Genomic DNA, 13,991 nt, shown 5'->3' on the forward strand with positions numbered 1-13,991 from the left:
AAAAAAAAATGTATGTGTTAATTTTATTTTAAAACTTTATATATTTTTATATATTAAATGTAATAATTTTTACTTCATATAGATATGATTAATTTATTTTTGTTTATGTATTATCTATCATTTTAATGCGTGTTATTTTTATATAAATGCAATTAATAATTTGTAATTAATAATGCATATATAATGTAATTAGTATTTTTTTATTTTTTTTAACATTTTTAATTTTATATTTAATTTGATACATACTAAGGCAGTTTATGATTGGGTGTCTGTTGCTAAATAATTTGATATTTTTTACAGAACCACATTGTTTCTTTGTTGTATATTTTGGCACTACAGTTTAGATTTAGCACCCAGCTAAAGGCATCATAACCCAAAGTATAAAGCAGCGTTGCATTAAAAATTACAAGTGTGAAATCTTATAAAAGACATTAACCCAGTGTTAAACAGAGTGTGAAAAGCCTTTGTTTTGTTTTTTTCCAGGTTTATTATAGTTAGGAAATTTGAACCTAGGGGAATAGTAATGCTGATATATACCTTCTAATACACAAGACCAACAGGCACATTTTAAAAGCACATGTATGTCTCCTATCATGAATGTTCACAGGATCCCTGCATGAGACTTTCTCCTCTGTTATAATGTAGTGCACTGAGACACCTACTGTGTAATATGTGTATTTACAGCCAGACTCCATGTCAAAGCATCCGTTTGTGAAACCTTACCAAATGCTTTAGTTAATGTTTGAAAATATTTTTTACATTTGCTAAATGTAAATTCAGATTAGAACATGATTGGGAAGGTAATTTATTGAATTGAATGTTTTAAGTAAGAAATAGGCCAGTGGTGTTACATCACATCTCTCTCCTGCAGGAATTGACAAGGAGAACGTTGAGATTTCTCCCACCTCGAGTCTCTCCACCAGTGGGCGAGCGCGACACGGGTCAGCCAGCCAGGTGCAGAAGCAGCGCAGTGCAGGCAGCTTCAAACGGCCAAGCATCAAAAAGATCGTCTGAGAAGATTTGAAGCATTTCTACCTACTCCGTGGCCATCGTTCTTCTCCACGAATCCTTTTTGCTTTCCGTCGTCCAGTTAACAAGGTTCCTGCATTGAAGAACCGCTTAAGTGTTTGTTTTTTAATACCAGTTGAAGCTTGCCACACACTTGCCTACATGAACTACTTCAGGAGAATGCACTGAACTCTCCGTGTTGCACTCAACATCGAAAATGTCTTGGGACTGACCACATTGAAATGCTAAATCTGACCATGTTGAGGCGTCCACTCTTCGATTTTGCACAAACTTGAGATTATGTCCTCATCGATTTCTTAAAGAAACACATGAATGAGAAACTGATCTGATCAGCCACTACAGCAAACAGATGACCAACCCTGTGGAGACTCGCAGGATCTTTATCCTGCCCTGGTATCCGTCCTTTTTCCATTTAGTCCCGGACCTGCTTCGGGATGGACGCGCGGCCTGTCCTGTCCTGATATCCACAGGCTTGAAATCTTGATCGCGATCCAAGATTATCTGTGTACTATACTATTGACGATAATAACGATCACATGTTTTGGGTTCTTATTTTATCCATTGTGTGCCTTTGTCAGGGTTTTCAGCTTTGTATAGTTTGTAAAATAGGAAGGGAAAACAGGTACTAATTATGAAAACGTGTTGCGGCTTTAACATTTACCATATTGTCCATTCGTCGCTACAGTGTAAACAGTACAATGTGACCATCAAATACGAGAATATCATATTGCAGCATCTAAATATTTATTCTTAAAATGTAGATAATCCTTCCGGAGATCACATGAAGGTTTGCTTTGCGATCGTTTTCATCAGTCGTCGAAAACATTTTTCTAGAAGAGCAGCGGATGAGTATGTATCCGTATGTAGTTTTTTTTGGCCCAAAATGCACAAATCAAACATGTCAAATTGGCATTAATATTCATGTTTTAGCATTGTCTCACTGTGGTGCAATATGTTTTTTTTTATTTGTTTCGTTGAACACTATGTGTGTATACAAGTTGCACATGATTAAAGTGTGTGTTCAGGAAATATCTGTGCACACTTTTACCTTTCCCTGTTCCCGTCTCACTAACAGCTCTCAAATACGGAACAGGAATCCCAATCCCACCACAAGCTGACATAGTAACACTGCACCAAAGACAAGTTTGCAATATTGTGAGGGGAAACTGTTGTGAACTCCATTTTTGTATATTTTTATGTCTGTCTTGTCTATGTTGTATGCCTTAAATAATTATTTCTTCCATACAGTTCTCACTAACTTTGTAACCATGTTTTTTGGCGTTTCGTTTAATTTTCTCACTCGCCTTCTAACCAGTGAAGTGCAGAATTAACCACAATTGTGCCATTTAAGTTTGAATTAACATGCCATTATCAGGGCTTCAGTGTATTAAACGTACAATGGCCGTCAAAACTGAAGTGGGCGATTTTTGTGTGCAATATGTTCTCTGCATTACTTTTTTTTTGTTATTATTACTTAGATCGGCAAATTTACAAGGAGGAAACAGTAGTGTACCTAGTAACAGACTCAAAGTACATGATGTGTTTGCTCTCTTTGAAATGCTTATTAAAGGGAAACTTGTATTACTAAAGAAGGGTACCTGCCAAATGTTTGAGGATGGGATATTTATGCATAATTTTAATTTTATGTTTCTGAAAAGATTGCATTGAAATACACACGAGTACCAGATGTTTCACACTTAAAATTGGGACCAAATCGATGTCATTCTTCCATTTCATTTGTAGATTTATTTTACATTTCCGTTGGTTTTACAACATACTATCCAGCAGATCCAAAAATGTACTTTCATACTGACTTGTGGTCATTTTTTTAAGTATTTACTGTGAAATATCATCCCAACAGCAGATTTCAGATGACAGTGTTTTATGATCAAAAATGAAACCTGAAATGTTTATTCCTGCTCTATATGTCGTAATGGCGAATTTCACATCAGTCCATGTCAAATTTACAGTTTTTAATATAAATTGAAAATATAAACATAAATGACCCAATCGAGTGTTTGAAGTGTAAGATTTGTCTTGTTTTTTTTTGCATCCATTACTCTGAATAACCAGAATATAACTCCTTTTTCTTGAATCTTATATGTTGTTGCATTGCTACTACCAATCTAGAACGGACCTAATCCGATATGTCAAAACTTGAAGACAATAATGAAGGCACAGTCTTGACTGCCATGACGGCGAATAGGACACATGACATGCCCCTAAGCCTTTTAAATTGCGTATGTAATTAAACTGTCTTATGTACTCATCATAAACAGACTAAAAAAGTGTTTTATTTTATATAATTCAAGATGTGTGTTTGTCTGATGCATTTGCCACATTTTTAATTGCATTGGTCATCTGTAAACAATGTATCTGTCACCTGTAAATATGTTTGTGTAAAATTGGAAGGTATATAAATACAAGTGTAAATATATGATATTGTATTACTTGCTTTTTTGTAAAGCGGTTAGTTGCTGTACATGTATAACATGGCAATTTAATTATACCAGTGTTCGTAATAAAAGTTTCCCTCAACCCTGTTACCATGCTGTCTAACATGTGGAATCAATTTTTACTATACCGTTTTGTCTGGGTTTTATTAAATAAAAAAGAAATGTGTTAAAATACCAAAAAGATACCTGTATCAGATGTTTATCACCTCAGAAACCCCCAAACAACCTGTGTAAAAAATCGTTTTATAGTTGTCAATAACTTGACTATATCCTCACTTCAAGGGCAATGTAATGAAATCTAGATGCTTGGAGATACTTACAATCTCATCAACTCTAACAACTCCATTTAAAGTGATTACATTTCCACATGCTCTGATTCATCATGGTAAATAAGCCAACAATGGTTAGAGTTTGGTTTTGCAATATTTCTGTTCATCCTGAATATATGGAAGAACAAAAGTACAATGCAACTGCAACATCTCTGTTAAAACCAACTTTGTTAACCAAATAAATATATCAAATACCAAAAAGACACTTTTGAGGTTCAAAATCACCCTTTGGGAGGGCCCAAATCTTTGACTTTGCAATCTGTTAACTATGAATTGTAAAAGTGTCATTTCACAAGTTAAATAATCCATATAGATAACTTACAAATGCATTAAGGAGACTGACACGTTTTAACATATTTATATGCTTTTATATTTTATATTAATATATTTTAAAATAAATACTGTGTACTGTGATAGTTCAGCATTTCAGGAAGTTTAAAAACTTTTTTTATACAAGTTTACTTAAATGTTCCATATAGTCTCAATACGAGGTCATAAAAGCTGCATGTATAATTATACAAAAATAAAAAGGTTTAAATAATGTTTAAAATCGTTTTAGATAAATGATTGCATATCATATAACAAATAGATCATTACTGTGATCTTTTAAAATGTGGCAAACGTCCAGTGTTTTTTTCCCCCAGGCTTTATCATTTCCAGGGGCAAAGTTCAAAGTTTAGCAGCCAACTGTAATGTCAATAACATCAAATAAGTGCTGCTCTTTTTTACTTTAACTGAGACCATATTTTGAGCTACAATTTCTCTAATTTATGTTGAGTCTTTCTGCCACAATTACTTATTATTCCCTTTTACATTATAAATGTATGAGCAGCCTCGTGGAGTCCGAAACCACTGTGACCTCGCGATGATTGCATACATTAACACTGAGAGCGGACTTATCGCGAGATTTGATCAGCTGATGCGTCTCTGTTTTTAGAGTGTGCGTTAGGACGGTCAACACGTGGGGAGGAGAGACAAGAGACACATATATACACACACACGAAGAGGGGGACACGTTGGGATTGTGCTGGGCCTTGAACACGTAACATTAAAATTATACGGTGGCGGTGCGAGGGACGGATAAACACAGTGAGTATAAGCCGTGTGTTCGGGTTTTTACCTCATATATATATGCTGATAGGTGAAGCTTAAATAGCGCGGAGAGGGAGCCCATTTTAGCCGCCTCTCTCATTAGTCCTGCTGTCGGCCTTTGCTTAACATCCAAGCAGATTTTAACCATCTCACATGCAACCATCTCATCTTCAAAAATGATTTCCACCTTCATTGGTGCGACAGCGTATGTTTGACATTGCGCCAACGCTATCCGCTATCCAGAGCGCCCGAAACGCTTTAGCTATATCGGCTAACGGTGTCGCCAAATCTGAGTTCAACTCTAACGGATAGGTAATAGGTCTTGCACATTAATTATTGTCGTCAAATTAAGCAACTGCAGGGAAAAATATAATTATTAGCTAATAGACCAGATGGCATGTTGCAAAAATCATCTTGACCACCTTCAACTGCTATGACCATGTTTTGGTACATAGTAGCTAGTTTTTAAGCTGACCAGTAGCTGGTTGGCCAGGTTACATATTCCACGAACTATCTTGACCATTTTAAGATGGTGTGACCAGCTGCTAGGTGATTTGTTGCTGGTCCTACCAGCTAATGACCAACTTGGACCAGCTATAAACCATTATAATCTGGATTTTCCACTAGGGAACTGTCGTTTCCATATTTTCAGGCCCAATTCATAATGTTACTTGGAGCTATTATAATTTGATCGTTTGTGCGGTCATTTTGGAGTATGACAGAGGGAACATATGCTCTTTGTTCTTTGCGCGTTGAAGTCAACTCACACCTTAATTCAGTTGAATTATGAACCGAGCAACATGGACTCGCGGTTTCTGTGAACTCATGAATAATTCAGGGCCGCTGTGAAGGAGGAGGACTTGGTGGAGGGTTACCCCGGTGAACTCGTTTTAAAGTCAAGACACTTGAAGCGGTCCGTACTTCAGACTGAATACCTGCATGGGGTTGCAATTCATTCAGCGGCCTAACGTTACCACGCGCACTGTAGGTCAATATCACCTCTCCAACTGGTTATTTACGTTTTTTCTTTATTTAATCACCTCGGGTTTGTGTGTTGTTTCATTGCTGGCATAAACTGTGGAAGCTTCTGCTTATATTTCTCTCATTTCGCCTATTAGTTCTTATAGCAGCTGCGCGTTGAAGTCAACTCACACCTTCATTCAGTTGAATTATGAACCGAGCAACATGGACTCGCGGTTTCTGTGAACTCATGAATAATTCAGGACCGCTGTGAAGGAGGAGGACTTGGTGGAGGGTTACCCCGGTGAACTCGTTTTAAAGTCAAGACACTTGAAGCGGTCCGTACTTCAGACTGAATACCTGCATGGGGTTGCAATTCATTCAGCGGCCTAACGTTACCACGCGCACTGTAGGTCAATATCACCTCTCCAACTGATTATTTACGTTTTTTCTTTATTTAATCACCTCGGGTTTGTGTGTTGTTTCATTGCTGGCATAAACTGTGGAAGCTTCTGCTTATATTTCTCTCATTTCGCCTATTAGTTCTTATAGCAGCAATGAACAGTTAGCCTAACTGCTAACACGCGCAGCATGCAATGCAACCTCGCAGACATCTGGCTGCAAGGTGTCTATTTTGTCTCGTGCACGAATATGTCGTGTTATATCATTGACTTCGGCCGCAGTGCCAGTGTGCTAAAACGCGCACGTCACTTTCGGGGCTCTCCAGCAGCAGCCGGTGCGCGTAACCATCTCCTGACGCGCTGGAGTGTTCACGGGTTCGCTTTTGTATTCTGAATGCAGCAGCACCAGTAAACCGCTTACTTGAGATCAATGGGTTCGTATGTTACGTGTTGCGCGAATGACTGGCTACGGTGCCCTCTCCGTTATCTCTACACCTCCCCAAGGTCGAACGGCCACCGTGCAGCACGCGCTCGGTTCTTTTTCAATGGTCCGCTCGCGCACGCGCTCAGGCCATGATATGACAGCGAGCGTTAACTCGGCGAGCATTTATTTAACCTCGGCCTGAAGGTGAACACAGTACTGAAACTGGTTAAGGAGAACTTTACTGTGCAGAAACTACAGTATGTGACTACATTCTGTGAACATGGCTGCTTGAAACGTGCTCTCGAGACTGAGAGAGTTAGCAGACAGTGTAGTATTAATGTTATGGCTATTGCATTGTGTGAACAACCCACCATAGCTAGTACTACTACAATTAATTTGAGTTGAGAAAATTAAAAGCTACTAATGTCTGAAATTGTAAAAAAAAAAAATGCTGTATGAGATATATTTTCTAATATACACTTTTAAAGAGGTTTGCTGATTTTATAACCCTGTCATCAAAATATAGGTCGTTTCTAAATGCAGTCTAAGACCCTCAACTCACCTCCTAAACTTAAGAATGATGCTGTTGCTTGGTAGGGACTAGATATTTTGGGTCCAGATTTTGGTTTGTTGTCATTTATAATCTGTATTTTTCCCTAAAATTTGTTTGTTCATTTTGAACTTGAGGAATGCTGTCAACACTATGATCTGAGGAATTGACTAATTTTCCTGCTATGCTTCAAAGACTTCAAAAGATATATTATAGGGAATATTACAACTTTCATACGGTTGGCGTCATGTCTGATATTCATCCTGCTAATGATACTTTTACAGTAATTGATGCTTCAGATGCTATTAGCATGGTACTTACTGACACTGAGGGGAACCCCCCTCCCATAATTAGAAATTGCCAAATTTTTGATATTCTTCCTGCTGCTCTGCTGCTGTCTAGGATGACAAAACATTTAAAAGCTACAGCTTAGTTATAAAAACTTAGATATATTCTCAGCGGTCTATCAGCGCTCAATGTCAAAATGATTGAGATGGCCAATAAAATCAGACAAGGTGGGATTTACTGTTCACAGAAGCCTAACATGATACTTTTGTTTTAAAGATGAAAGACTGTGAAGATGTAAGTAGCTTATCATTTAATATTTGACAGCTGTTTTACAATAGAAATATTCAACGACTGACAGTAATATCCATTGATGCAAACTATTCAACTTTTTTGCTATGTTAAATTGAAAATATAGGCTTTAATTTGTGTGATGTAATTCATAACTGAATGTGATGAGACAAGAAATTTTAACAGAGCAATTTACAACATGGGGTATACAATTAAGAGTGAATGAGTGCATTTTTTAAATATGCAAATAGTACAGATTGATTACAGTAAATTCTAGTTCTTTTGCTGTTCTTCTTTTCTTTAAAGCTCTTAAAATCCTTTTAAAAAAATTGGTCACCCCAATATCATCGTTATAGCTTTGTACTTAACTATATTTTGTTCCTGAATTATTCACGTATTTAAAAAAAAAATTCCACATTAAGATCCAACTTTGGTTTCTTTCTTGCAGTATATTTGTCATTCCGTATGCTACGTGCTCAAGTAGTCACTATTTATTGACAGTGAGAGGCGCTTAGCATGTCTTCTGAAACGCTCTCTGGAAGCTGAAGAGAAATGGAAACCCCTTTATCTTTGGTTATTATGTACAGGAGTGAATGGGTGGGGTTTGTATATGATGTGTTCCTCCTTTTCTGGAGACTGGGATATGCTGTCCCCATGATGGAAATGCATGCATGAATGTCCTTTTTTAACTCTGAAAGGATGCCCCTTCTGGCCAATAGCAGTGAGGTAGACATTGCATGTAGCTCTCAGTACCATCTGAGGTTAAATGTCAGCCATGTGATATTGTCCCTGAAGTTTCTGCATGGCTGCCCAGAACTCCCTCTCTCACTGTAAAGGAGCCAGACCAAAAGTGCAGCAAACAAAGCAATATGTTACATGTAATTTCTTTATTTTTTGTTAAAGATTCACAAGTTTTGATTAACTGCTTCTATTATTTAGTCTTTGTCTTTGAAGGATGCAGTTTATTTTTTTATTACATACTATGTAGTCATCAGTATATAATAATTCCATGGAAGATGTTTTAGTGCCCATGCATCTTATGTAACCATGAGCTAGTTGTTTTCTAGATGTAACACAGACTTGTGAGCAAGACAAAGGAATGAATGTTGACCAGTGTGTAATTTCCCAAGATGACGAGTCACCCATTCTTTCACTTCTTCCCAAAGGCAACACATCTTAAACCTGAAATAAAACCTTTTATTACACTGCTCTCTGGAATACTTTCTGATTGTCCTGTCTGTGGTCAAATATGTTTTCAACTAATTTCCAGCTAAAAATGCTGTACAAGATTCATGTCTCTTATATCACTCTGGTCTCTTCTTACAAAAATAATAAAATAATAATAAATAAAATCAACTCTCCTCAATATTTAATGTCCATTTATTCATTTAAAAAAGGTAGCCGTGTTGTAAGTGGGATAATGTACAGCAATTCGATTGTTATTGCAAAATATGTAGGAAGGTTTGCAATTTTGGGCAGTTTTCATTAAATAAACATAAAAAAAAAAATACACTAGCGTGGGTAATAGTATTACAAATAGGCCAAATTCATCTTTAGTTCAGTAGTGGTTGGGTACTAAATGCTAATATATAATTATGGTAACAAGACTGAATGGTTGAGCTTAATGTCTATGTCAGGTTTATTGTTTGTCCTTTATAGTGCAACATTTCTCCATAATTTCCTTTGTTTTATCTTGCTTGGACATGATTTGTCTTATCATTGTTCCTTGTGTTGATCTGCAGGTGTAGCTGCTAGGGTCCAGAGGAGATGCCACTGAGGTTCCGGTCCTTTGTTCCGTATACGCTTCCTGGAGTGCTGGCGCTCATAGGCTGGTGGTGGTACATCTCCCGCAAGAAAGAGCGAGTCACCAGCCACGACAGTGAGGAGGGGTCAGTTATGGGCTTGCGAACCTCCTCTGGTGAGGGCAGCAATGGGATGGTCGACAAGAGCTGCCCTGCGGCCAGCAGCACACGCCGCAGAACCAGCCGAGACGGAGTCAAGGCCAAAGAGCACAGACCTGTTGAGCAGGAAGTTGTAGTGGAGATTCACACACCGGTGCTAAAAGCCACTGCGGGAGAGGCTCTCGGCACCCCTCCAGTTGTGTTGGCCAGTGGACAGCTAAGCGCTCCTCAGAGCGGTACAAAATCAGTCCCTCTACAAAGCCAACCAGAGACAACAACTCCTGTGTCATCTTCAACCCCAACAAAAACAGTGGACGAGAGCACTCATCACAAAGGACCAGAGGCTGCCATTGGCAGCAAACCCTCAAGCCAGTTACCGCCAGATCTAGCGAGCACTGGTTCAGTCAAGAAGCAGGTCGAAAACCAACCACTAACTAAGCAGCGTCCTGCAGAGCTAGCCAAAGCAGTGCGACCTGAACCTGAGGGAGAGGTGGCCGCTGAAACCTTGGCACCAACTTGCAATCAGAATTTGCCGGCTGACATTTCAAAAGATGACCTGGCCTCCGCTACATCATCAGCGGAGGGCGAGGCTGTGTTGCTGGAGACCTGCAGCCCGAAAACACCGCTGACTCTGACCTCGTTCCCCAACTCCACCAGCACACCCCTTTCAGAAAGCTCCATCGAGGCTCAGCACCATGAAAACGGAGACCTGGGCTTGCCGGCCGAGACCAGTCCAGACATGCAGGAGCTCCAACGTCTCGCGGCAGGGCTGATCACTGAGGTCATCTCGGCAGCCACCCAGGAGGTCATGGCGGTCAGCAGCTGTGAGTCCCGGTACAGCAAGGGCTCTAAAGCGGCCGACAGCAGCACGCCCTCTGTAAATGGTAAGGAAGTGGAGTCGTATGTACCTCCAGAGAGCATGGAAAGCACAGAGTCACGGGCGGTGCAGATAGCCGAAGATATCATCAACGGTTGTCTGGTGCCTTCGCTCTGGAAAATGCCGGAGAATGAGAAGGAAAGAGGCTCATTGACTGTGTCGTCTGGGGAACAGTTGGAGTCCACGCCGGTTCTGGCCAAGCTGCAGGCAGAGGAAGCTCTGGTGGAAGACTCAGGATGTAGCACGTGCCAGTCAGAGGATGGCATCAGCAGCGAGGATCTCCATAGCACAGGGTTGTCCTCGAATGTGTCTGAAAGTAAAGAGGACCTCATTCAAATTTCAGGGACTTGTAGGGCCTCAGAGGGTCAAGGAGATGGACTGCAGGAGAGTCTTGGTCTAATTGCCTCTCAGGAGTCCCCACTTACCGCAGAAAACGTGGCTACGGTTTGCGAGGCAGCACGGTTGAATGGAACAGGCTTTAGGAATGGTACTGCTAATGAGGTAGAAGCTGACCAATCAGGAGGTGAGTTACAGTTCTTAAGAATTTAACACTAGGGCTTAAAAGGGTTGATCACCCAACAATGAAAAAACCTCAGAGTTTTTTTCACTCTGAGGTCATTCATAACCAATTTCACTTTCTTTCTTCTGTGGAATCCAAAAGATATACAGTGCCTCGCACACCTGAATCAGTCATAGGTGTGTTGGATAAATACAATATAAACGAATAGAATATAAATTCCTCACACTACTACAGTTGCGTAACAACAGTGAGCAACTTTTCAGTCAATCAACATTCCTCACGCTTTCTTCTGTGGAATAAAACATTTTTTTTTTTTTGTCCATACAGTTAAAAGTTAAAGGATTAGATTACTTCCAGAATAAGAATTTCCTGATAATTTACTCACCCCCATGTCATCCAAGATATTCATGTCTTTCTTTCTTCAGTCGCAAAGAAATTAAGGTTTTTGAGGAAAACATTCCAGGGTTTTTCTCCATATAATGGACTTAAATGGTGACCAACAGGTTGAAGGTCCAAATTGCAGTTTCAATGTAGCTTCAAAAGGCTCTACACGATCCCAGCCGAGTATCATGTGTTTTGTGTTTCGCAGGAGAAATACAATCAAACAGGTTTAGAATTATATGAGTCACAGTAAAGGATGACGGAATTTTCATTGTAGTGTGATCTGTGAATACTACTGAATTCAGTTCATTTTAATGTTTTCAGAGCGTCTTGCAGTATTGCACACTTCACATGAACTCCATCTCGGTAGGATGTTTGATTGCGGTCCACTTAAAAGTGTGAGATGCAGTATTCTTATGCATTATGGGGAAAAAAAAAAAAGGTTTGCTTTTTCACAATGTAATTCACACGTTGCATTGTGCCAAATGTTTGCTTGTTGCTAGCGTAAAGGACATTTCTGCTAAAGTTTTCCCCCAAAATGAAGGTGCAAAGGACCGGCATTGTTTACTAACATACTTGCTGTTTTCAGTTGGCTTTGTTTTTATGTTTAAATCCAACCAGTGTCAGTCCTCTTCTTGACATTTGGCAAGATGTAGTAGTACAGAAAAGCTTGAGTCAAGGGTACCTCTCAAACTGTGAATAGACTCTTTGGAAACCTCAGATGCCCAAATTCCCAAACAGCGTATGTTACATGAGCACAACCGCATGTGCATAGCTGTTTTTACCGCTCCCTACTACAGCAACTTCCTTACATGGATATCAGAGCCATCTTGCTTTTTTAACTCCCCTGCTTACGAGCAGGTGTTGGAAACGGCCAGTTGTAAGTCTGTTATTAGTTAGTCAGCAGGTGTTTTGACAAGAACGTGGCGATACTTGCGCATTGACCATTTACAGTATTTTTTTAAAGACAGTCTGAGTATTTCTCTATTGATTTGATAACCGGAAGCACCCGTGTGGGGAGTGTGAGTGATTTACTGAACCCTTGTGAGGTGTCGTCACACCAGCTGCTGCCATCTCCATATTGTGACCTGAGAAAGGTGTGGAGACTAGCGGCAGCTAGTGTCTTAGCTAGGGATGTAGCGATTCACTCAACTCACGATTCGATTCACGGTTTTGATTTCACAATTCGATTCACGATTTTTTATTATTTATTTTTTTACAAAATGAGATTTAAGACAAATTATAAATTAAATGTGTCCTTTTATTATTGCTTGGACAAAATGCTGCACATTTCTTTGTGAAATTGAAATATAAAACTATAATAAAATAGTCGCACTGTAGAGCCCTGCATCTAAACTTTTCTAAAGACAGCAAGTTCCCCTCAGACATGGATTCATAAACTACCCCTAAATGAATCGCGATTGGTTTAGCATCTCAACCGATTTGAATCGTCACATATTTGAATCGATTTTCAACCGGCTCACGGTTAATCGTTACATCCCTAGTCTTAGCCCATCCTCACTTGAATGAAAGGAGAAAATGTAACATAACTTTGATGCTTCCTCCCTTGTAGAGGTCGACCGATATGGGTTTTTCACTGGCCGGTGCCGATATTTAGAAATCAGGGCAGCCGATGGCCAAGATATGATGCCAATTTTTTTGGCCGATATGGTTGCCCGATTTTCTTTTTTTCCCCATCATCTCATAAAAGTGAGTTTGAGTAAATGATTATTGCAGGGTACAAGATAGTAATAGTAGTAGAAGCCTAATTCAGATTAATAATACATGGCTCAAAACTTAAGCACCTTCTCAAAACCGTTCTGAAGCATGCTTTTTGTTTGTTTGCTTACAGACACCAGTGTTTCTCAGACTTGCAAATGCAAATTCATTCTCCGCCAGCAGGAGGCGCTGTTGGAGCGGGAGATATTGCGGTTACCCCGGTAATCAAATAAGCACTGCGCTCACAAACGCTACTTTATCAGGCATTTCAGGAAAGACGAAATGAAAATGACACCGAAGCTTTTCTGAAGACGGTCGGTTCTTTTCAAAGATGCATTCATATAAAAACACCAGCGCTGGATTTTAATTTTGAAACATGCAGTGATCAGTTTATTCAACGAAGCAATAACTCAATGTATGGGAAACACTGGACACTGCTATAAGTCAAATGGCCAAGTGATAACAAAAATAAAAGAGTTCACACATATTACACAGCCTGCTGCTCATAACTGCTTAAGAGTGCACTGGCCACTAGCGATGACATCGTGGATGCTATTGTCGGACCTACACACACATTTCATGAGGAAAGTTAACGTGCACGTTATAATCAGCCCAAAAGTTTGTCTGAATTGCATGTGTTTTTACTTTCACATGCACTTATGAATATGATAACTTTCCGGCATCAATTCTAGTAGGGTAAAACATAATTACGCTTTCGAAACGGTCTGTTTTGCCCTGCCATCATTAGCTGAAGCTGTGTGTGAACAAGAAGCAGA

General features: G+C 39.4%; 2 protein-coding genes across 3 annotated transcripts in view; both read left to right on the top strand.

Annotated features, from left to right (window-relative positions):
* The window catches only part of nf1a (neurofibromin 1a), a 92,349-nt gene extending 88,774 nt beyond the window's left edge, over positions 1–3,575 (top strand). For both annotated transcript variants that reach the window (XM_016573391.1, XM_016573394.1), the window contains one exon: positions 872–3,575. In XM_016573391.1, coding sequence (XP_016428877.1) covers positions 872–1,014 — 143 coding nt within the window. In that variant the 3' untranslated portion in view covers positions 1,015–3,575. The remainder of the gene's footprint in view (positions 1–871) is intronic.
* Positions 3,576–4,708: 1,133 nt separating this feature from the next.
* Positions 4,709–13,991, top strand: part of LOC107757283 (A-kinase anchor protein 1, mitochondrial) — a 19,097-nt gene continuing 9,814 nt past the window's right edge. Inside the window, 3 exon segments of the mRNA XM_074560242.1 lie at positions 4,709–4,903; positions 9,560–11,122; positions 13,800–13,809. Of these exon segments, the coding sequence (XP_074416343.1) occupies positions 9,585–11,122; positions 13,800–13,809 (1,548 nt within the window). The 5' untranslated portion in view covers positions 4,709–4,903; positions 9,560–9,584.

The sequence above is a fragment of the Sinocyclocheilus rhinocerous genome, unplaced genomic scaffold, assembly GCF_001515625.1.
Source record: "Sinocyclocheilus rhinocerous isolate Xijiao unplaced genomic scaffold, SAMN03320098_v1.1 scaffold1152, whole genome shotgun sequence".
Lineage (NCBI taxonomy): Eukaryota > Metazoa > Chordata > Actinopteri > Cypriniformes > Cyprinidae > Sinocyclocheilus > Sinocyclocheilus rhinocerous.